Below are 24,806 nucleotides of genomic sequence, written 5' to 3' on the forward strand. Positions count from 1 at the left end.
TGTCCTCTGCATCTTGCTCTGTCACACCAACCACCTGCATGTCCTCTCTAACCACATCCATAACCCTAATCTTAGGCCTTCCTCTTTTCCTCTTTCCTGGCAGCTTCATCCTTAGCATCCTTTTCCCAATATACCCAGCATCCCTCCTCAGCACATGTCCAAACCAAAGCAATCTCGCCTCTCTGGCTTTGTCTCCAAACTGTCCATCCTGGGCTGACCCTCTAATATACTTATTCCTAATCCTGTCTACCCATACCCAGTGCAAATCTTAACATCTTTAACTCTGCCACATCTAGCTCTGACTCCTGCCTTTTTGTCAATGCCACTGTTTCCAACCCATATAACATAGCTGGTCTCACTACCCTTTTATAGTCCTTCCCTTTCACTCTTACTGGCACTCGTCTGTCACTAATCACTCCTGACACTCTTGTCCACCCACTCCACCCTGCCTGTACTCTCTTCTTCACCTCTCTTCCACACTTGCCATTACTGTGAACTGTTGATCCCAAGTATTTAAACTCATCCACCTTCGCCACCTCTACTCCCTGCATCCTCACCATTCCTCTATCCTCCCTTTCATTCACACACATATATTCCATCTTAGTCTGGCTGACCTTCATTCCTACACGTGACCTTACTTCCCTTCCACCTGGTCTCTTGTACACACAATATATCAACCTTCCTTCTATCCATCATATCAAATCATTTCAATATACTAATATATTTAAAAAAATCATAATTTCACATGAGTTATTCTGCTCAAATTTCAAAAAGGTAGTACTAGAGACAGGTTAGACAATGCTATTGGCTACTATTTTAAGGTGCTCGCTTGGAGGGTTATAAGCTGAAGTACAACATGGTTTGATTTTGTTTAACAGTAGTTTTATAAAGGATGTGGGGACAGGTTTGAAGGTGAAAGTGGATGTGATGATACATGTCTGTTGAGCAGGAGTGGGATTAGATGTAAGGGAATTGGTTAAAGATGCTATACTAGCAATGAAATAAGACTTAAATTGCATTGTGGTTTTGAGTGATGAGTTCTTGGGATAGGGGTTAGTGTTGAATTGTTGGCTGGAATGCAAGATTTCATTAATGGCTGTACAGCATTTTTTAGTGTTGTATTTATTGTAATTCTGAAAGTTATTATAGTACAGTTTTTTCATTTATTTGCTTTTTAATATGATTGTGAAGAAGGCTGGCGTTTTCAAGATATTGTGGTACTTCACATTTTTGCCATTCTCGACATGCTTTTTCTCTTACCTGTATTAGTATTCTGCTCTTTTTGTTTAGCCAACTTACATTATTTGTTTTAAGTCTCTTCCTTCAAGGAGGTGCAAGGCAATTTAGTGAATTTGTATTGAATTCATTTACAGCATCATCTAAGGAGAGGATTTTGGGAAGTTCTAGTAAATGGATGATAGGTTAGTAATGACCATTTCTTGATTAGAGTTGGAAAGGTTGTTTTGTTTTATAAACATGCTGCTTAAGTTGATATGTGAGACGTCTGGTTGTATAGACTAAGAGATGATCACTAGGAGAGTCTGACATTGTACCTGTGGTGGTGTATTTGTTATATACTGATATTAGGATCCAGTCTAGTAGGGAATTTGATGTTTTGCTATAATGTGTAGGGCTAATGATTAGTTGTGTGAAGCCATATAAGTTCATCCTAGATGTAGGGGAGTTAGAGGCTGTGTCCAACCAACTGGTTTCAGATCACCTAGTACTAATTTTCTTGTGGAAATGTTATGGATATCTAATGTAGGAAACCTTGCAGTTAGCTCCATAGTCTCCAGAAGGGATGTAAAGGCATCCTTCCCAGCAACAATACAGCTATAAGACATCTTATGATATCTTAATTCAGACAGATTCTGCAATTCAGTTACTGCATCTGTCTGTTGGAGCATACACTTCAGAGCAAGCTCAAATTTTGATCAATTGCCTGCAAGTTTCCTAAAAAATAATTCTGTTTCTGAATATGAGATAGTAACACCACAGCTTAATTTTTTTTTTTAGTTCAGTTAGAGGCTGCTTAGCTTATCGCTAGTAATTACTGAACATTGTCTATCAGTTTAAATGTTTATTTTAATGACTTGTGCAAATTCTGTACTGTTTGCCTATGTGTGAAAGGGGAATGCTTTAACATTTGGATGTAAAGAATTGTTTTATTAGTTTGTAAATATATGTGACAGATGGCTTGTTTATTAGCTTAAAGGGTTTATTGCATTTTACTGGTGTTCTTTCAACTGTGTGATGTCTACCCTTTGAAGACTGACTACTTAGACCTAATTGCTATAATATAGGTACTTAATGGTTGGATTACTTTAAGTGTATTATACATATGTGTGTGTGTGTGTGTGTGTGTGTGTGTGTGTGTGTGTGTGTGTGTGTGTGTGTGTGTGTGTGTGTGTGTGTGTGTGTGTGTGTGTGTGTGTGTGTGTGTGTGTGTGTGTGTGTGTGTGTGTGTGTGTGTGTGTGTGTGTGTGTGTGTGTGTAAAGTAGTGCATCTTACCTTATCCTAACCCTCAGTGCATCTAATATATGAACACACATATGAGATCCACTATCAAAAGGAGAATAAAGCTTTATATAAGTACTCTTTTGTTTGTGAGGTTCATAGGTTCATAGGCTGGTACTAGGCTATCGGCCCTAGGGCCTATACAAGCCTAGCCATAACAATTTCCTGGCTATTTCGTCCCACAGTATTTACTTCCCTGTACTCCTGTAGGGGTTTACTAAATTTACTTTTGGTATTTTGGAAATCATTAGACTTGACCGGGGGGGGGGGTGCAATTGGAAAAATATATTGAGCGTATGTGTGTGTGTGTGTGTGTGTGTGTGTGTGTGTGTGTGTGTGTGTGCATGCACATGCATATATATGTGTGTGTTTGAAGGTGCCAGTGCAACTGCATTCTATGGACTGGTAGGGGAACACTGCTGCTGTTAGGTGACACAGTACTGTGTCAGGTGCAGATAAATGATGATGATCCCCTAAGAAGACGTTGCACACTGTCTGTCTCTGGATCACCAGTTATCATTGCTTTACTGTTGGCCACTACTGCATTACACATATAGTGATGGTGATTGTGTCTTTCGGCTTTTCACGGTTAGGGGTCACCACATCGGTTCTCCAGTCCACTAATGATTGGCAGTAGATCTTTACATGTCGAGTTGCCAGCCCTGAGTACAACCTTCAATGAAGGTGCGCCCATTCACGCATGTCTCCACACAGAAGATGCTCTAGCTGAGAATCGAACAGGACAACGTCTTACTGTGAGGCAACAACGCTACCTCAGCACCACCACTGCAGTGTAGTGATGGTAATATCTCTAAATACTTGTCTGTGTTTTTGTCAGTGTTAGGTCTGAATTTTGGGTTATATTTTAATTCCGGATAATGCAAAACTTGCCAGGTCTTTAAAGCTCTATAATGCATATGAAGATCCCTATTCCATAACCCATAGAGATTATATAATCTAAGTTTGCCTTTTGTCAGGTTGTTAGGTATGTGGTATGAGGAGGTGCTTCCTAATCAACAACAAGACTAAAGTCATAGATATTTAATCATATTGTAATGTAAAACTTTCCAAAACTACTAGTCGCCCTTCAATCCATAATTGTTTACAAACTCTTAACATATGGTGTGCTAAACTCAGTGGATCAGCCACATGCTATGTTGTTATAAAAAAACTAATGATTTGAAAAATTTCAAAGGTGACGTGCTTACTCTGCTCATTAGAAGTATTGTTTTTTATAGCATTTTGCTTTTTATAATGTACAAAAAACACAGTTGAACAGTAATTTAATTTTAGTGTTGGTTGGTTGGTCAACTTGTCAATGAAGAGCAGTCTTTTTATTGGTCTGTTTTAGATATTTTTTTTCAATTCTTCACTGCCTCTCCCTAGGCTCTGGCACTTTTTTTCAATTCCCTTTGCATTTACTTGCTAAAGTTGCTCTGTTCTTGTTTTATAGTTGTTAATTATACTTAATTACTATTTGCTATTCCTCTGCAGGTCCTATTGTTATAAGATGAGTAAAGTGTACTTAAGTAAGAGATTCCTCTGCAGGTCCTATTGTTATAAAACAAGCAGAATGTACTTGAGATTCCTTTGCAGGTCTTATTATTATAACACGAATAGAATGTACTTAAGTAAGAGATTCCTCTGCAGGTTCTATTGTTATAACATGAGTAGAACGTACTTAAGAGATTCCTTTGCAGGTCTTATTGTTATAACATGAGTATAATGTACTTAAGAGATTCCTTTGCAGGTCCTATTGTTATAACACAAGTTGAATGTACTTAAGTAAGAGATTTCTCTGGAAGTCCTATTGTTATAACACAAGTTGAATGTACTTAAGTAAGAGATTCCTCTGGATGCCCTATTGTTATAATGTGTAGAATGTACTTAAGAGATTCCTTTGCAGGTCCTATTGTTATAACATGAGTAGAATGTACTTAAGAGATTCCTTTGCAGGTCCTATTGTTATAACACAAGTAGAATGTACTTAAGTATGAGATTCTTCTGGCAGTCCTATTGCTATAACAGGAGTAGAATGTGTTTAAATGTTTAGTTAGTCTATGTCTGGTGAGTCTGAGTTTCTTGTGAAGGTTTTGTCTTGGAAAGTCCCGCATTGCACTTGTGAGAACTGACAGAGTGTCCTGTTTCTCAGATTAAGGTATGCAGAATTGACTAAGCAGAACAACATACATTAGCATCTGGTTCTTAGAGAGTGAAGAGGTACATCTGATGATCCCTAATTGATGTGAGGATTGATACATGAGTAGTTCTTAGAAAAAGCTATATAAAAGTTTCTCTTTCTGATAGTAAAAAGCAGGTGCAATAATTAAAAGGTTTCACTTTTTGTTTAATGCTAATTTGTGTCAGTTGTCATTTACTAACTAAATAATGAAGGGCAGTTTTTACCTGTTGTAGGAATAGCATTCAAAACAGTGGTTGATATTTCCACAGGAAGAGGTGTGCTGCTCTGTGTTTCTTTAACAGATGTCTGTCCTGATGTTGTCTCTATAAAATATTTTGCGTAGTTTAGAAACTGACAACTTGTGTCTCATTACATAATCTTAACCTTCTCAATTAGAGGTCATGTCTCTCCTTTTGCAAAATCTTTCAGAAGCCAATCAATTCCTGTCAATGAAAAGATGGTGGAATCTCCACCAAAATGTCTCTTGCCTCTTTTCCATCTGGTACTAAGATGCATAGAAAATACTCTTTTTTTGCCATATTTTTTGGCCAAGACCTAAAAGTCCTCCTCAGTGACTCACATTCAGGCATCTCTCAAGATGAGGCCAGGTTCAAACTACCAAAATTTGGCACTGACATTAAAAAAACATGTTGATGTTGGTTGTAGTTACATACCATGACTATATATTTTGTGGATGACTTCTTCTTAATTGACCTTTCCACTGATGTTAACAGCTATGATACCAGTCCTGTCAACTCAAGAAAGTCTTTGGGCTCGAGACTTTGGGTTGATTGAGTTGTTATAGTTGGCTTTGGCACTGATGCTATTTCAGACATTGATAATGTTGGAAAGGGTGGCCTTTCATCTTTCAGGCTTGAGACTCTTAATATCAGACATGCACGTAGTGCGTATCTCTGCTTGTTTTGGGGGCCAGGTTGTTGGGGGTTTGTGCTTATAAATAATCATTCAACAGGTGTTAAATTCTAACAGTATGGCCCACACCTTTGCCTCATCTGCAACACTGACATCTATATCATTAGCAGTATTGCAGACTGTCCTATTTTACTGCCTTCAGTGCCTGTTCCAGCTAGTACTTTGTGTTTGATAGGAAGCATTTATTTGTCTGGTGTTTTAGTCATCCACTATCTCTTCATTCAATAGGGCACCTTTTGCAGAATCAGTCCTGGGTATCTGGGATGCCATAAGTTTATTCATTGTCATCAAACCTATTTCATCAAAGGTCCACAATGAAGCATAAGAGAAAGAGGAGGCAACTGGACTTCCAGTAAGAGCTCAGTATTATGAAAGTGTGGATTTCCTGCAATTTGTAGATGAACTGAAGTCCCTGAGATGATGAAGCAGACCTAGAGATGTCTCTTAGACTTCATGACCATTCCTCAAAGAATGTGGCATGAAGCATTCTGAGTTACCCCAACCTAATTCTTCAGTTGCCCTTCTTAACAAAATGGAACATTGGTGGTAAAAAACACATGCAGTAAATGTACTATCGTTGAAGTCAAACATGTACTGAACCTGCTTCATAGAGATCCTGAACTAGATTCTGTTGGTGAGCAGCAACTCTTAATAATGCTCCTGCATTGCAGATTCGTGCTATCTATCCCATGAGTAAATAATCTAGGACCAAGAACAGGTTTGGAAACTACCTTAATGCATCCACTTATTTATTTATTTATTTATTTCCAGTTTGATTACCGGGGAAGTCCACTGGGCCAAAATTACCCATTTTCAGCAGAGGCCCGGGGAGAACAGCTCCAAGATACATTATACAGTTGAGAATACAAAGATACAAAAATGTAGAACTTAAATTATATAATACATTTACAAATAAGTACATTCAATGACATGCATAATCAACAGAAATCATTGTGGGTGGTCTTACGGGTTATACAGTTTCATTAGAGCAAACACTCATGTATTTGTTGTGAAAACAGTTTACATACAAACATTTAAGTAAATGTGGATGCACTTTACATGCACACTTTTAAAGTAGGAAGCTATTTACAATATTTACAAAGTAGAGTCGTGTGATAAGTAGATATAAGAGATGAAGAGAGCTAAGAAACACTCATAGGAAATTAGCTATGGGAGATTATAGAGATCTTATGAACCAGAGAGAGAAATCCCTGGAGACAATATACTTGGAATAATTAGGTGGGGTGAAGGCAGGTACATTTCCGTTTTGTGGACAGGTGCTTGAAAAGCTGGGTTTTGAAGTTTTCTGAGTTTGGTATGGTGCTTAGAGAGGAAGGAAGAGAATTCCATTTTTTGCCTAGTGAGACAGAGGAGAAGTTGGCAGCTGAACATTTGGGTTTGTGGATAGCAACTAGGTTTTGATGTTCAGATCTAAGAGTTTTGTTGGGGGTGTAAGGGGGGAGGATATTTGTTAGAGATGGACATTTTGTTGGGTGAAATACAAGTCTGTGTGCAGTGGTGAGTTAAAGAAAGTGTAAGTAGTTTGGGAGTTCAAGCCAATTTAGGGATCATAGAGTAAGGCAATGATGGGTAGAAGTTTTGGAAGTGGTGGCAAATTTAGAGATTTTATTGTAGCAGTTTTCTAGTTTGGAGGTGATAGAGGAGGACAGGTTGGTTAAGAGAGGGGCTCCATATAATAACAAAGGAAGTAGATAAGTAGTGGTCAGAGTATGCCTAGTAGAGTGGGAGACAAAGTGATTATTCTAGACAGCTTACCTAGCTTTTGGTGGGTTTTCTTAATATTTTGTTGAATATGGATATCAAATTTGAGCTGTTTGTCAATAGTAATGCCAAGTAGTTTAATGGAAGGAACCACTTCTATAGGTGAGTTGGTTTGACTAAGGATTTTGAAATAATTTTTGTCGTAGGAGTATGTCTTTGTGGAGGGAATAGTAGAATTTTTTTATTTATTTGCATTGAGAGAGAGGTGGTTTTGACGCATCCAATTTTCAGTTGTAGAAAAAGCAGTTTGGGTTTTGGTCAGCAATTCAGAGAGGTTTGAGGCAGAGCAGACTAAGGTTGAGTCATCTGCATATTGAATGATTTTGGCATCAGGAAGCAGTGCGAAAGTTATTGATGAAGATATTAAAGAGCATAGGCCCAAGGATGGATCCCTGTGGTACACCATTTGGGGTAGGTAAGAAGGAAGAGGTGGAGTTCTTCCATTTGACTGCCTGCAATCTGTCTGACAGGTAACTGGAGAACCAGGATAAAGTGTTTGGTGAGAGATGGAGGTTTGAGAGATGATAGAGAAGGTGTTTGTGGGAAACAGTATCGAATGCTTTAGATAGATCGAGCAAGACAGTAGAAACCAAGAGTCCTGAGTCTCAGGCTTGATTGACAGTTTCAAGGAAAGAGAGTAGAGCGGTTATAGTGCTATGGCCTGGGCGGAAACCATGTTGGGTAGGTGTGAGAAGATTGTTTTGGGTCAAGAAGGGCATAAGTTGGAGATGGATGCACTTTATTAGTATTTTGGAGATAGGTGAAAGCAGAGCAATAAGGCGGAAGTTTGAGATGCTGGTGTTTTTGGCTCCTTTATGAAGAGGAAGAATATAAGCTGAGTGCCAGAGTTTGGGGACGTATGATTCCATTATACATCTGTTAATTATGATGCTGATTGGGAGAGCTATACCATCAGCAGCACATTTTAGGAAGAAGGAGGGAATATTGTCAGGAGCATTAGAGCAAGCTTAAAGTTTGGACAGAAGTATTTTTATAAAGTTAGTAGTAGATACAGGTTTGAGCTCGAAAATAAGGGGAGGATTATTAGGGGAGTTAGATGGAGAAGAGTGAGGGGTAAGTGGGTTATTGTTGGGAAAAGTCTTGGTGAGGTCAGAAATGGTCTCTATGAAAAATGAGTTAAATTCAGAGCCTAGTTCAAGGTCATATTTGCTTGGATCAGGACAGGGATTATTCTTGGATCCTGGATTGAGGAGTGAGTTTATTAATTTCCAGAATTGCTTGGGGGTTTATTGTTATTGGACTAAAGCTTGATATAGTAAGATTTTTTTGTCCTTGGTAATTAGTTGTTTTGCAAGGTTACAGAGCTGTTTGTATTGGAGCAAGGTATTGGGCAGTTTATTGTTTTGGTAAAGCTTCCATAGTTTGCCCCTTTGGTGCATCATTTGTTTTGTATCTTTAGATAGCCAAGGAACTGTATTAGTTTTTATCCTTTTATATCTTTGAGGGGCTAGGGAGTTTAGAGTGTCTAGGAAGACAGAGTTGAAGAAGTCTATAGCATTGTCAAGAGGAAGGGTGTTAAGAATTTGCCAGTTAATTTGTTTGAGAATGTTTGAGAAAATTGTGGGGTTGAAGCTACTGAGGTTGCGAGTGTGAATGTATTGATGCTGGTGAGGGGAAAAGCTAGTTGAGCGATGAATGAAAGTTGGGAGGTGGTCACTAATGGTGTCATGAATTGTGCCAGAGTTGGTTATTTTATTTGAATCAGAGACTAGGATTCAGTCTATAGTGGATCCAGGGGGATTTATTTTGTTAGGTCGTGTGATGGAGAGGAGTATTTGAGTGAATTTATAGAGGTTGATGGATAGGGAGGGAGAGGGGCTATTGACTTTATTCCAGTCAATATTTACATCTCCCAGAATGTAGGTTTCATAGTTAATTTCAGTAGACGCCCATAGGAGAATATTTTCGAGGGTAGAGATATTGTTACCGGGTGAGATATATAGGGCTATGATGCAGATATTTTTGTGTTTATTCATTTTTAGTAGTCCAGCAGTCAGTTCAGTGTTCTTGAATTGAGGAATTGGAATTTGGAGGGAATTAAGGTAAGAAGGCTGGAGTAGACTAAGGCTGAGATGCCACCTTTTTTATTTAATCGGTTATTTCTGAGAGTATGAAATCCTGGGAGCAGGATCTCAGAGTTGGAGATGTGGGGTTTGAGCCAAGTTTCAGAGATGGCTAACCTCTTGGTATTTGCTAGCTCAGGATATGGGTTCAGAAAATAATCTGTACGGCTATGTGTGGGAGTGGGAGGGCAGAGTAAAAATACACCATTCAGGGGTTAGTGTTAGGTTATTAATTGTAGTTTAGAATGCTAGGACCAACTAGTTTAATTACAAGTAGGAGCGAAATAGAGGGAGCCAGATTACTATGAGGGACAGATTTAAGGTGCCTTTAGACCCAGATCAGCAGACTATAGCATATAGGCAATTACAATACAGTTTGAGGTATTAACCTTATCCAGTTGTGGTTTGGGCTCCAAGAATTGTTTGAGGAAACAGTTTCAGGAAAGCTGACTTCAGGTAGGAGAGTCTTTGTTAGGTGTTTAGAGGGGGTCTACCTTATCCAGTTGTGGTTTGGGCTCCAAGAATTGTTTGTGGAAACAGTTTCAGGAAAGCTGACTTCAGGTAGGAGAGTCTTTGTTAGGTGTTTGGGGGAGGTCTACCTTATCCAATTGTGGTTTGGGCTCCAAGAATTGTTTGTGGAAACAGTTGCAGGAAAGCTGACTTCAGGTAGGAGAGTCTTTGTTAGGTGTTTAGAGGGGTCTACCTTATCCAGTTGTGGTTTGGGCACCAATAATTATTTGTGGAAATGGTTTCAGGAAAGCTGCCTTTAGATAGGAGAGTCTTTGTTAGGTGTTTAGAGGGGATCTACCTTATCCAATTGTGGTTTGGGCTCCAAGAATTGTTTGTGGAAACAGTTTCAGGAAAGCTGACTTCAGGTAGGAGAGTCTTTGTAAGGTTTTTAGAGGGGTTCTACCTTATCCAACTGTGGTTTGGGCTCCACGAATTGTTTGTGGAAACAGTTTCAGGAAAGCTGACTTCAGGTAGGAGAGTCTTTGTTAGGTGTTTAGAGGGGGGTCTATCTCCATGTTTTAATTTATGGTAGGAAAGAATATGGGTCACAATAAAAAATCTGAGTGAGAGCTAAGTGACAAAATGAGTGATTCTGTGGAAGATGTGCCTAATAGATAGCTGAAACCCAAAATGCAGTGTCATCGCGCACCAGCCTCATCATATGTCTGTCTAAGAATTCCACAGAAAATACAGCCAAGGCAGCAGGCACACGCATATCACACATAAACATTCACTGTCACACATAAACTTCATCAAGAACAGAAAGACAGCCTTTTTTAATTCTCCCTTTGACTGGGCTGCTGTTTTTGGCCTAGTTTAAACAGCCATCTCTAGAATTTGTTAAAGATGGCAAGATCCTTACCACTGTTGTCAAAACTGAAATTCCACAGTTTCTTTTCTAAAAACATAACAGTACCCTTTTAGCTCTGGTTTTAATGTAGCTAACAGTGGTTAACAATAGCAGAATAACTAGAGGTCTGGAAGCAATATGGCCATATTAACTTTCATAATAGTCATTGGTCCAGAAGCAGGGTTTGTTGGCAGCTGCAGGACTACCACAGTCCTCTTTTGGGAGGACACTGATTTAATCCCAGAGGCCTTGTCCAACTATCCCATAATGGAAACCATCAATAGTTATTGCTTCCTCTACTTAGAGGCATGGCCGGCCATCATACAGGACATGGGGATCATGTCAAGTGATGTACAGAAGCTGTAACATTGCCTTAAGCATCCGTCTCCTGCCCCACTCCTTAACATTTGTAGACATCCAATCCCATCAAAAGATTGCACTAGGAAAATAGGTTCTTAACCTCCTATTGAAAAAAAAGTAATCAAAGAGAGCCAACCAAAACAGAAGAAATTATGTTATTAATCAAGGAGTTTTTTTTGTTCACAAAAAGCCAAAGGTCTTCTAAGCCTATGCTTAATCAGAGCTGGCTAAATAAATCTATCAACAAACCATTCCCTGAATGGTCATGGTGGAGTCAGTCTTTTGTTGTCTGTTAGACTCTTATACCTCTAACATATCTAACTCCACATAAAAATTGCCTTGCAGCCCAGGAGGTTTCTGCATTTTGGGGTAGGAGTCACAGATTATCAATTATGGATACTTCCTTTCAGACTCCTCTCAGCCCCCAGGGGTGTTCATCAAATGTATTTTTGTTGTTGCAGAAAACCACAAGACATGAAGGTGTTTTCTTAACTGGATAACGGAATAATAGATGGCTGAACACTGAGCTGCTTGATTTCCACATGGCAGCATCTTCTTAGACTCCTTCAGTCTTTGGGAATCACATTTAATTCTACAGAGTCCCATATGGAGCCCTCTGACATGCTCACATGCAAAGGATGTAGACTGGACATTTTATCCTGCTGAGCATGTGTTACCTAAAAAGATCCTTCTCTTACATAACTTGATACTTGAAAGTGTTCCATTTCAGACAGTCACAGCATTATTATGCTTCAGAGCACTGAATCTAATGGCAGCAACTATACATATGGTTCCTCATGCCAGACTTTACAGAAGAGCTCTGGAGCAACTCTTAACCTTGAAAGCTTGGTGGTCATTGCTAAATCTGGGCAGTCCATCCAAAGTCCCTACCCCTGCAACAACTGCCACCATGGATGTCTTTACCATGGGGTGCAGGAACATGTTCTAGGGCAGACAGTGTAAGGCATACTGTTACAGAGAGAGAGAGGGGTTGGTCGACTCATGAATATTCTGCAGATTATGGCAATCCTACTGAGACTGTAGGCTTTTCAATACTTCCTTCTCTGGCATGCAACTACCAACCACACAGACAATGTGAACATGGTCTGGAATATAAAGAAACAGAGAGAGAGGAAGCAGTGAAGAAATGAGAATGGGTTATGTTACGAAGATGTTTTCTGAATTCCTCAGGAAGCTAACTGTGTAACTGAGAGGCTGAACCCCTGCTGCATCAGCCTGCCAGCAGTCTGGAAGATCTTCTCTGAAGGATGGCTTGTTGCAGCCTTTTTACATCCTTGACTTACACCAGATAAAACAATTTATTTTCTCTCATTCATGGGAATCTCCCAGGGATTATTTCACCCAGAAATGTCCCGCAGGACTCCTTTACTCTTTTAGTCTTCTCACCTTATCCTGAACTTCCTTCACAAAACTAGAAAAGACAAGACAAAGGTAATTTTCATAACCTCATTTTGATTTTGACAAGCATGGTTTCCTTTTCTCAAGCATTATTTACAAGAGGATGTTTTACATCTGAGGGCCTTCAGAACTCTCCTGACCCAGCAGTCTAGCTTGCCTTACCCAGACCTTTACTTCATACATCCAATCTCATGATTATGCTAGTTCCAGTAAAGATCAGTTGTTCATACCCCACCTATGTAGCCCCATACCCTTATCTGACCAGCAACCTCATAAAAGAATAATGTACAAAAGGAAATGGATGCATTTTTGAATATGGGTTACTTCCAAAAGCTTGGATTTATTTCATTTCTGGTTCTAATAGTGTTATGAAAAAAACACACAGCAGCCACCAGTGATTAAACCAAATAGCTTTAAATAACAACCACCAACCAATGTTGACCTCTAAATTAAGACCCTTAGAGTAAAGTGTTCCATAATTCAAAATCATTTTACTTTCCAGTATATTTAATTTATGGCTCAAATCAACCCCCCCATTGAGCTAGATAAAGCTAATATACTAAAAATGAAAGAATCATAATTCCCCCCATGCTCATTGTTAAAATGTTCACCTACAGGACTCCTTAAATTTTTGTTATGTATATCACCCAAATGTTCCAAAATTCGAACATTGACCACACTTTTGATTTGGCCTGTATACCATTTAACCTCATTGCATCCACACCCCACAATATATATCACCCCACATGAATTGCATGTGAATTTTTTTTTAGAAACAATTTTTCTAATAGTGTTATAACATTTTTATAGGTTCATAGGAAAGTTCTAGGCTAGCTATACCTTGTGGATCATTTTAAGCCTAGTCAGTTTCTTTTTTTGTGCTCAAAACAACAGATTGGCCTTACTTATCCCATGGTCGATAATTATATATTACCCTTGATGAAAATAACTGGAATCAAACTGTAGATAATTTGCATGGACCCATGCATTGAATAAGCATTAAATAAGCATAAGCATTTTTTTCAGACTTAACACATCATTATGTTGTTTCTTTATTAAGGTGCACCTTTTACAATCTCTGATTTTCATCAAAGTTCTAATTCCTTATGATTAATATCCTTGAAGATTTGTAAAGCCTTCCTCAGATGTACTTTTCTTATCTGGCCTCCCATTGAGCACCCCCTTTCCCCGTGTGTACATATTTTATTTTAAAGAACTTGACACTTTCTCCTTTTGAACCATCCCATGTGGCACTTAAAATATACATAAGGGAAAACTCTTTTTTCTATTGGACATTACATCTAGTGGAAGTTTCTGAGTTTTGTAAGCCTTATGTATCAGTCTTCTGCTTATAACGTTCTACAAGGAAAGAGTGAAGTATCTTACCATCTATCCATAAGGAAATCACTGAGACAAACGTCTTTCAGTTTATTAACCTGCCTTTTTTGTTGTTGCTGTTTGTAATTACTCTGAGGTGAATATTTGTTGCATTGTACAATTGTCTACAGATAGCAAATACTTTAAATGGACAGAACCATCGCTGTCTCTGTCAGGAAAGACTCAAAACTGAATGTTTCCTTTTCTAATAAGAGATTGCCTTCTAAAGTTTCAGAATTAATTTATTCAAATAGGTAGCAAACTGCATTATATTTACATGAGAAATACAATAAATAGATGCCTTATGCACTTAAATATCTCTCAATAAGTGCAAAGCCTGCCTCTGAAGAATTTTTCAGAAATGCATCCTTAGATGATAATTGTGCAACAGCTAATTGAGCTTTGCTTAATTCTTTCACAGGGACTACAAGCTGGATCAGATCTCAAGGTCAAGGTCTCCCTTCTTGGTGACAGAAATTAGGCCATATTTCCTTGCTGGTGATCACCCAGGAGGATAAACCTGAGACTATGTCCTTTTGTTGAAGCTGACAGAACTCCACATAGCAGGTATAAAAGCTATATACTTAACATAACATTAGATCTGGATGGGTGCATCCATCTTCAGCAACATACAACCTTCCCTTCCTTTGTTTCATTACAGATAGTCTAGAGAATTCTTAGTGACTTCGTTTTTGGCTTACTATCTGTTTTAGTGCAGCCTAACAGAGAGTGGAGAGGAAACTACTTTAGGTAAAAAGGGAGGAGATAATAACCTCAGAAAGTTTTAAAATCTGAGCTCTTTAACGTCAGTGGCTTTAGTCTGACGACTGATGGGCTTGAGTACATGCTGTTTATTCATAAAATAAATATATTAGTTTACCCAGATTCCCACCCCACTCAAATGGTAACATGTTTTAAAAATGTGTTTCCTTTGCTTGCTGTTCCTAACTTCAGTCCATGGGAAGAGGTTGTATTATTTTATATTATTATTGGTGCTGCGGTAGCGTTGTCGCCTCACAGTTAGACGTTGCCCATTCGATTCTCAGTTAGAGCGTCTTCTGTGTGTCGATATACGTGAATGGGCATTCCTTCATTGAAGGTTGTGCGTTAGGCCCGGCAAGCCAGCACGTGAAAATCTACTGCCAATCATTAGCGGACCGGAGTTCCGCTGTGGCGACCCCTAACCGGGAAAAGCCGAAAGACACAACAATTATTATTATTATTATTATTACTTTTATTACAGAGTCTCTTTCATTCCATTTTCCTTATAAATGTATGTGATATGTATACCTGGTTAAGAGATTTTGCAACATAGATAACTTTTTTTGGAGAAAGTCATAAACTTTTTTACATTTTTAATGTTTAGGAAGGCCATCTGCATGTAGGAAAAATGTAATAATCATAACAAAATTATATGACCCATGCAACGCATAAATAATCAGTGACTCAAAAGTCTGATGGAGTTGGCAAGGGAGATGGATGTGTCTAACCCGGGGAAAAGAGTATGCTGAGATGGCAGATCTCTCCTTGAGTTCTTACTAAGGCTGGAGCTCAGAGACATTATCAGGCTGGATGTTGGGGAAGGGCTAAGGAGGAATGGCAGTTAGCTGAGGATGAATCCATCCTTAAGTCATACTTCATTGTTCACACAGCATAAGTATGCAAGGGTATGGATTGGGAGAAAGTTCTCATGCACCTGTAATCTAATGTTATACTGCTGCCTCTGGCCGTAATATGTACTGCCACTTCTGTTGTGTTAAAAATGCTCATTACTGTTTCCACTTCCTGTATCAGGCAGGAGGAGGATGAGAATCATGGGAGAGAGCTGAGCAGCGGGTGATCAAGTTGAAAGATGCTAAGTATATAAAAGATAAATGAAGAGTGATATCAATTTGTAAATATTTGACAAGCTGGTTCTACGTCTGCTGCATTTCATTCTATTCAGGATTAGCAGATGTTAAGCAATATACATTTTGTAAGGGCATAGTAAAATGTCTATAGACTATGACTTTGTATTCTCGTAAAATAAAATTAAATTCAACTCAATTCCAATGTTGTGCGGCTTTCTTATTAACCATGTGTCTTTTGGTTGAAAAGTTTTGATTTCTTATTAGATATGTTGTTATTACTTTGTATTCATTTACATGGTGAAAGAGATTCGTATATATTATGATAAGAAATGTTTCAAAAATGAGACTTGATCGTATTTAACTGTATTCTGACTTGAATAAGAACAGGAAACAAGAATTAAAACTTTTTTTATCACTGGTAATGCAAAGTGTTGGTGATTTAATGCTTAATTATTACTGAAATTGAGATAGATTCTGATATTTAGTTCTTTTTCCTGATTAGTTATCCTTGTCAGTTTTTAGAAAAAAGGTATTATTTTATTATGTAGACATATGTACATGAAAGGCATTTTGAGTAATTTAGAATTTTCACATTTGGCTTTCAAGGAGCAAATGTGTGTTAATCATTCTTCCTTATAATGCCATTTTCCAAATTATGTATTTATCAAACACAGGCATGGGGTGTACTTCACACCAAATCTGATCTATAGTGACTGGGACTAAGACACATTCACCAGCTAACCATAGTGCATGCTGGGTAAGGCACATCAAAGCATAAAAAGAAAGATTGCTTGGCTGAATTTTTTCCATTGATTGATCTTCATATAAAGGGCTGCTAACTACTATTTGAATGCATGTTTACACTAACTGAGTGCCATTATCATTTGATATCACAAGAATAGATTATATGATGTAGATGAAAGCCAGGATGTGATATATTGGGTCTATATTAGAACATCGAAGTTTCAAAACTTCGAATGTTCTAATATCGAACCCAATTCAGCGAAATCTGAAAATATCGAAGCAACAGAAAACCGAATTTTTTCCTAGGGAAAGAATTTGGTTGTCCGTTTCTGTTAATTTGGTATTTTCAGTGCTGTGGTGGAAAGTTAAGAGTCAGGTTCAGGTAAGTGTGCAATTGAGTGTGGGTTAGTGTAGTTAGGGTTAGGGCGCGGGTTAGATATGTGTGCGATTGTGTGGACGTGAGAGTTAGGGCAGGGTAGGTGAGTTAGGGTTAGGGCGTGGGTGAGCTGAGTGTGCGATAGTGACGGACCTTACGGTTAGGGTTTGGGTTAAGGTAAGTGGATAGTTAGTGGTGTGTGTATAGTTTAGTGTAGGGCTAGGTGTAAGATTTTAGGTGTATGTGTGTGGATTGCTGTTTGTTTGGTGTGCTTGTGTTGTGTATACGTGTTTTGGAACAGCAAATTTTTTCCCTAGTAAAAAATTCGCTATTCTGTATGTTCAATGTTTTCAGCTTTCACTGAATAGGGTTCAATATTAGAACATTCAACATTTTGAAACTTCGATGTTCTAATATAGACCAGATATATTGCAGTCAGTACCTGTATCCATCATAATCAGCAGCCTCCTTTTTCCCAATTTCTACATGAGTTCTGGGTGCTGTATCAACTGTCTTACCTCTCTGAACAATGGCACTGCCCTGCCTTCTTCAACACTCATGCCTGACTGTCACAGGTCTTCTCTCACACAATTCATCCTCTTCTTTGCGGGATACCCTTCTTTCCTTTTGCCCTTCTTCCTGTTTGTCCCAAATATTGTTTACCAGAATGTCTTCAGTTTTTCTGCACATCTGCCTGAACCACTGCATTCTGTTCTCTTTGTCATTTTCTGCAGTTGGATCTACTTTGGCTTTTGCTGTTATGTCCTCATTTCTTCAGTTGTCCCACAGTGTGCACCCTACATCCCATGTCAGGCACTTCATCTCCATCACTTCTAGCTTCTTGAACTGCTCTACCTTTACTGCCCAGGCTTCTGTACCATGCAGCAGTACTGGTCACACCACTGTTTTGTACACCTTACTTTCTAGCTTCTTTGACAGTCTGCTGTCATATACTACACCTGACTCTGTGCCAGTTGGATGCAATCCCCTTAATTCTACCTTTGAAGTCCTCATTCAGACTTCCCTTCTCCTCAACCACCCCTCCCAAATACTTAAAGATGATAACTTATTCCACTATTTCTCTTCAAGCTGAATTCTCAGCAACTGTCTTATCTGTACTCAGTTTCACCCTATGTGCCTCCAGTTTTGCACTCCATTTCTCTATCCATTATGGAAGTTCTTCCTCAGAGTCTGCCTGTAATGCCACATTGTCTGTGTCCAGCAACTTTGTTGATATGTCCCGTCCAACCTTTTTGCTATGTCTACTGCGTTTGATTCGATTCAGGATTAGCAGTTGTTAAGCAATATCCCTGATTTTACAAGGGCATAGTAAAATGTGTGTAAAGCATGACTTTGTATTATTGTAAAATAAAATTAAATTCAGCTCTATTCCAATGCTGTGCTGCTATCTTATTAAAAAGTGCCTTGTGACTGAAAAGTTTTATGAGTTCTATTTGGTATATTGTTACTTCTTAGTATTCATTGATATTTGGATAGAGATTTCTTGATTTAACTATATTCTGATTTGAATAAGAACAAAAACAATATTTAAAATATGTCCTTTATCACTGGTAATGCAATGTGTTAGTGATTTATTGTTTAATTATTCTTGAAAGGGTGTCAGATTGTGATATGAAGTTATTTTCCAGATTAGTTATCCTTTTCAGTTTTTATAAAAATATATTATTTTATTCTGCAGACGTAAACACATAAATTTCATTTTGAATAATCCAGCCGTTGGTGCCGTTACAACTGTCTTATCTGTACTCAGTTTTATCCCATGTGCCTTACAGTTTTGCATTCCATTTCCCTATCTTAGGCTGAAGTTCTTGCTCAGAGTCGGCCTGTAATGCCACATTGTCTGTGTACAGCAGCTTTGTTGATCTGTCCCTTCCAACCTGTTTGCTATGTCTGCTGCATTTCATTCTATTCAGGATTAGCAGATGTTAAGCAATGCACTTAATTTTGTTTGCAAGGGCACAGTAAAATGTCTGTAAAGCATGACTTTGTATTCTTGCAAAATAAAATTAAATTCAACTCACTTCCAGTGCTGTATGCTGTGTAGCTTTCGTATTAAACATATGCCTTTTGATTGAAATGTTTTATGATTTCTAAATGGGTGTGTTGTTTTTTCTTTGTATTCATGTACTTTGGGAAAGAGATTCATATATGTTATATTAATATTAGTTTCAGAAATGAGACTTGATCATATTTAACTATAGTCTGATTTGAATAAGAACAGAAAACATTTAAAACATGTATTTTATCACTGGTAATGCAATGTGTTCGTGATTTGGTGCTTAATTATTCTTGAAATGGAGATAGATTCTGATATGCAGTTCTTTTTCCTGATAAATATTATTTTACTTTGTAGACTTATGTACATGAAAGACATTCTGAATAATTTAATTTTTTCACATTTGACTATCAAGGAACAAATGTGTGTTACTCATTCTTCCTTATAATGCCAGTGTCCAGATGAAATACTTGTCAGACACATGCATGGAGTGCATTTCACACTAAATCTGATCTATAGTAACTGAGACTAAGTCACATTCAGAGCTAGCCATAGTGCATGCTGGGTAAGGCACATCTCAGCATAAGAAGAATGATTGCTGAGATGAACTTTTCCAGTGGTTGATCTTGAAATAAAGGGCTGCTAACTATTGCTTGAGTGCATGTTTACACTGAGTATCATCATTTGAAATCCCAGGAATACATTATATGATATCAAAAGAAAGCAAGGATATGATATATTGCCATCAGTACCTGTATCCATCAGCAGCAGCAGCCATCTTTTCCCATTTTCTACATGAGGTCCTGGTATCGTCTTATCTGTCTGTACAATGACACTGTCCTGCCTTCTTCAACACTCATGCCTAGCTGTCACAGGACTCTCACACAATCCATCCTCCTCTTTGCTGGATGCCCTTGTTTCTTCTTGTCTTCTTCCTGTCTGCCCCAAATCTTCTTCACCAGATTGTCTTCGTTTTTATGGCACATGCGCCTGAAGCACTGTAATCTGCTGTCTTTGACATTTTCTGCAATTGGATCTACTTTGACTTCTGCTCTTTGTCCTCGTTTCTTCATTTGTCCTACAGTGTGCACCCTAGCACCCATCTCAGGTACTTTATCTCCATCCCCTCTATCTTCCTGAACTGTTCTGCCTTTACTGCCCTGGTTTCTGTATCATACAGTAGTACTAGTCACACCACTGTTTTGTACACCTCACTTTTCAGCTCCTTTGACATTCTTTTGTCATATACTACATCTGACACTATGCCAGTTAGATGCAACCCCCTGATTCTAACCTTAACCTCCTCATTCAGACTTCACTTCTCCTCAACCACCTCTCCCAGATACTTGAAGATGTTAACCTGTTCCACTATTTTCCCTTCTATCACAGTTCTCAGCTTCTTCTGAAATCCACCATTTGGTGCCATCGCAACTGTCTTATGTGCACTCAGTTTCATCCCATGTGCGTTCAGTTTTTCATTCCATTTCTTGATCCTTTGTGGAAGTTCTTGCTCAGTCTGCCTATAGTGCCATATTGTCTATGTACAGCAACTTTGTTGATCTGTCCCTTCCAACCTTTTTGCTATGTCTGCTGCATTTCATTCTATTCAGGATTAGCAGATGTAAAGCAATATCCCTAATTTTGCAAGGGCATAGTAAAATGTAAAGCATGACTTTGTATTCTTGTAAAATCAATTTAAATTCAGCTATGCTGTTTTCTTATTAAAAAAAATGCCTTCTGATTGAAAGATTTTATGAGTTCTGTTTGGGTATATTGTTATTTCTTAGTATTGATTTACATTTGGATAGAGATTTCTATATGTTATGATATGAAATGTTTCAAAAATGAGACATGATCTCATTTAATTATATTCTGATTTGAATAAGAAAACAAAACAATATTTAATACATGTTCTTTATCGCTGTTAATATTATGTGTTAGTGATTTAGTGCTTAATTTTTCTTGAAATGGAGACAGAAGTTCTTGCTCAGTCTGCTTGTAGTGACACATTCTCTGTGCACAACAACTTTCTTGATCTGTACCTTCCAACCTGTTTGGTTATGTAGTCCATCACCAGTATGAACAATGGACTCAGAGCTGAACTCTGGTGTACATCCACTTCCACTGTGAGCTCCTCTGTGAGACCAAACACTGTTCATACTTGAGTCATTGGGTCCTTGTATATAACTTACACTACGTCTACCAATGTTTCTGGGACTCCAAACCACTGCAGGACTGCCCAAATCAGATTTTTTGTGACCTTTTCATATGCTTTCTCCAAGCCTAGAAATGCCCAGTTAGACTCTTCCGTTATCTTTAGGTTCTTCTGAATTGTCTGTCTCATTGTAAACATTGGGTCAGTTGTGCTGCATTTTGTTCTGAATCCAAACTGATCATCTCACATTTTACTTTCTACTACTCTACATATTTGTTTAGCAATCACTCTCTCCAGAGCTTTCATGCAATGTGACAGGAGTTTGACACCTCTGCACTGCCCACAGCTGTGAATGTTCCCTTTGTTCTTGAACACTGGCACTAGTATGCTAATTCTCCAGTCATCTGGGATATGCCTTTCTCTCCACATTGCTATGAGTACCCTCAGGAGCCATTTCTCCACTGTCTCACTAGGCATCTTTATCATATCTTCTCTGAACTCATTTGAATATGCTGCTTTCCCTGACTTCATTTTCCTTAGTGCTGTCCTTACTTCTTGTATGGCGGGGTCCTCATCTTCTCTCATCATAGGCCATGTCTGATGCAGTACAGCATCTGTGGGGTTTTATTCATTCAGAAGCTACTGGAAGTACGCCTTCCATCTGCCACTAATGTCTTGTGGACTGGAGAACAGGTTGTCTCTGGCATCCCTTATGAACAGTGTCTGACTGTCTTCTTTATCTTTCTGTCTTTGCCTAACAACCTGATATAGTTTCTTTGTGCCATCTACTGATTTACTTTCCAGAAGCTGGTAGAGTGCCTCTGATGTTTTTTTTTTTTTTCTTGCTATTGCAACTCTTTTCTTAGCTTCTTTGTTAACTAACCAGTATTCCTTCCTAGCTTGGCCCATCTTTTCTATGTTCAACTTTTTCCTGCATGCTTTCTTTCTTTTGATGACTTCCTGGACTTCTGCATTCTGTCAACATGTCTTGGCTACATATCTGTTCTGTAGTCGTCACACATGCTGTTTTGAGTTGCTGCCATTCTTCTTCAACTCCATCTAGTTCCTCTTCTTCTTGAGGTGTTAGAGCCCTGAGTAATTCTTTGAACTGTTGCGCTTTCTCCCCATTTAACTTCCAGGTGCTCAGCCTGGTCTCTGTTGACCTTATAGTCTTCTCTGACCACTGGTTGCAGCTGATAGTGGTGTTAAGGCCTGACTGTTTCACTGGGGATGACATTTCAAACACTGATTCTACCTCAGTGCATTTTCCTTTCTTGGAGGAAGTCTAGCTGAGTTGCATGTCTGCTACTCTTGTATGTCATATTGTGGCTATTTCTATTTCTGAACCATGTGTTTGCTACTATCAAGTCATTTGCCAGACCGGACTCTAGAATGGCCTCTCCTTGTTTATTTCTTGTTGCCTAACACATATGGACCCATGCAATCTTCATATCTTATCTGTTCCAATATGTACATTCAGGTCACCCATTATCAGCATCAATTTCTGTTGTCCTGTTTATCTAGTAGGTCCTGCAACTGCTATCTGAATGCACTTTTTTCCTCACAACTGTTTCACAACCCTGCTGTGGGGCATAGGCTGAGATTATGAATACTACCCTAACATTAGGCTGCAGTCTGATTGCCATGAGTCTGTCACTAATTCTGATTACATCCCTCACAGTCCTTTGAAGCTTCTCCGTCACCACAACTCCCACACCATTTCTAGCCTATCCTCCTCCTGAGTTGTAGACTCTGGATCAAAAGTCAAGTGGCTTTGCTGAACTGGCCTTCTATCTTGTCTCCTAGATACATAAGATACATAAGATATGTAGACTCTTCCTTGCCATCATGCCATCCACTTCCAATCTGTCAGAGAACCTACAGAGTGTAACAATTTTATTTCATATTTGGCAGGTTTATTGGTTTTATGTCCAGCATTTGTTCAACAGAGCTATCTCAGGTAAGCCAAGCTGGGCAACTGGAACCCAGCTAGCCAGTAGCTTATCGACCCAGGGCATGTTGAACTTTATGGTGGGCCAATAGGGGTACATACACCTCTCCCACCACTAGCATGGATCCCTGGCATAGGTCTGAGTAGGCCGGGTCCTCAACCCACTTATTATCAGCAAATACTCATGCCCATTTTGGTAATATTAGTTAACGCAACCAAATTACCTAGATACATATTTTAAACTATCGATAGGCTAGCCCTGCAATGGCACACAGTCTGTGATCAATGTTCTCCTATCATGAGGATACTGTGCAACACAGTAGATACCCAAAGCGATAAGCTTATACAACTCTTCCCCCTACAGGGCACCATGTAGAGTCTGTGTTGCTGACTACGTACATGTATCTAGTAAAGAATATTATGGTAAATCCACACTTATTTGGGTTATGACCCATGTAGCAACAGCACAACAGTTATACTGATAAGAAAAATGGATTTCCCAATTTTATTTAACCCCTGTAACCCAATGTGCAAATTAGTTAAGGTAAAAATAATTGGTTTGGGCTCAATGGTTTGATCTGCTCACTATGGCATCAGGTATAAATACTGAAGCTGCAGCTGTAGAGGTGGCAGCCTTTTAATGCAGCATTATATCCAACTTCAGTTTTCAAGATGAAATGACTTAAAACTAAGAGTATTTGGTCAAAGAAGATCCAATAATTCTTTCCACATCCCTAAGATGATGAATTTTATAAGGTATCTATGAGACAAAGAAGTGTTGAAATGGAAATTAAGGTGCATGGAGACATGCTAGTCAGTCCTGGATGATAAAAAAATACATCAATTGGTCTTGGCATGCAAGAAATGCAATCATTTCAGAAAGGGCGACCCACAGAGGAAATGTTGCCTCAAGAGGTTCTATAAAGGCCATGGGATAATTTGCCTACTGACTTATTTTATTAGTAAGGACAGCAATACTTGTTTTGAGTAGACTTCCACTCAAAGTATTATAGATGGTAAAAAAAATGACACCTCTCCCAAATTAGACACCTCTCGAAATGCATTGACACTGAAAGACATCATGTATCAGATAATGGGTGGGAAATTTACAGCACAGAGTATGAATGTTTTCTCATAGCCTTGAAGATTAAACACACCACAAGCAGCATTCCAGCTCTCAATTTCAAGCTAACTGCCAGGTTCAGCAGACTAAGACCATTAAAATGTCATGTAAAATTCTGCTTCTAAAGACAAAAAAAAAGAAATTTGAAGCACTCCTACATCTACCTGGATAGTTGTTACCAACCCAAATTTTGATGGGGAGATAACATTACAAAAATTGCCAGCTTTAATTGCCAGGTAAAGATGTGGTACTTTTTGCTTCTTGGATGACTGTTTCAGTTGATGTTGCTTAATGAGATCGGTTTTCTGTTTGTGTCTTCTTTGTGAGAGATAACACATCTTGGAAATCTCAAACAGAAGCTCATGTTACTCTTAACAAATACTTAATTTCATTGCTCAGCAATATTTTGTCCTCGGTGCCTTTTCACCAACAACCTCCTCCTAATCAATTGGCCATCTCCTTCCCATTACTGGACTGAGGGATGACTTGGATGCAAGTTCATTTAGACAGCCATTAGAAGTGGCTTCAAGGATTTTCTGCTTAGCATTACACTGTTGACTCTGCACATCCAACTT

General features: G+C 38.6%; 1 protein-coding gene across 1 annotated transcript in view; it reads right to left on the bottom strand.

Annotated features, from left to right (window-relative positions):
• The window catches only part of LOC122801235 (mucin-5AC-like), a 475,953-nt gene that overhangs the window by 79,213 nt on the left and 371,934 nt on the right, over positions 1-24,806 (bottom strand). Inside the window, exon 16 of the mRNA XM_044070787.1 lies at positions 4,925-5,023. Coding sequence (XP_043926722.1) covers positions 4,925-5,023 — 99 coding nt within the window. The remainder of the gene's footprint in view (positions 1-4,924; positions 5,024-24,806) is intronic.

The sequence above is a fragment of the Protopterus annectens genome, chromosome 4.part1 (assembly GCF_019279795.1).
Source record: "Protopterus annectens isolate FY-2018-M chromosome 4.part1, PAN1.0, whole genome shotgun sequence".
Classification (NCBI taxonomy): Eukaryota; Metazoa; Chordata; order Ceratodontiformes; family Protopteridae; genus Protopterus; species Protopterus annectens.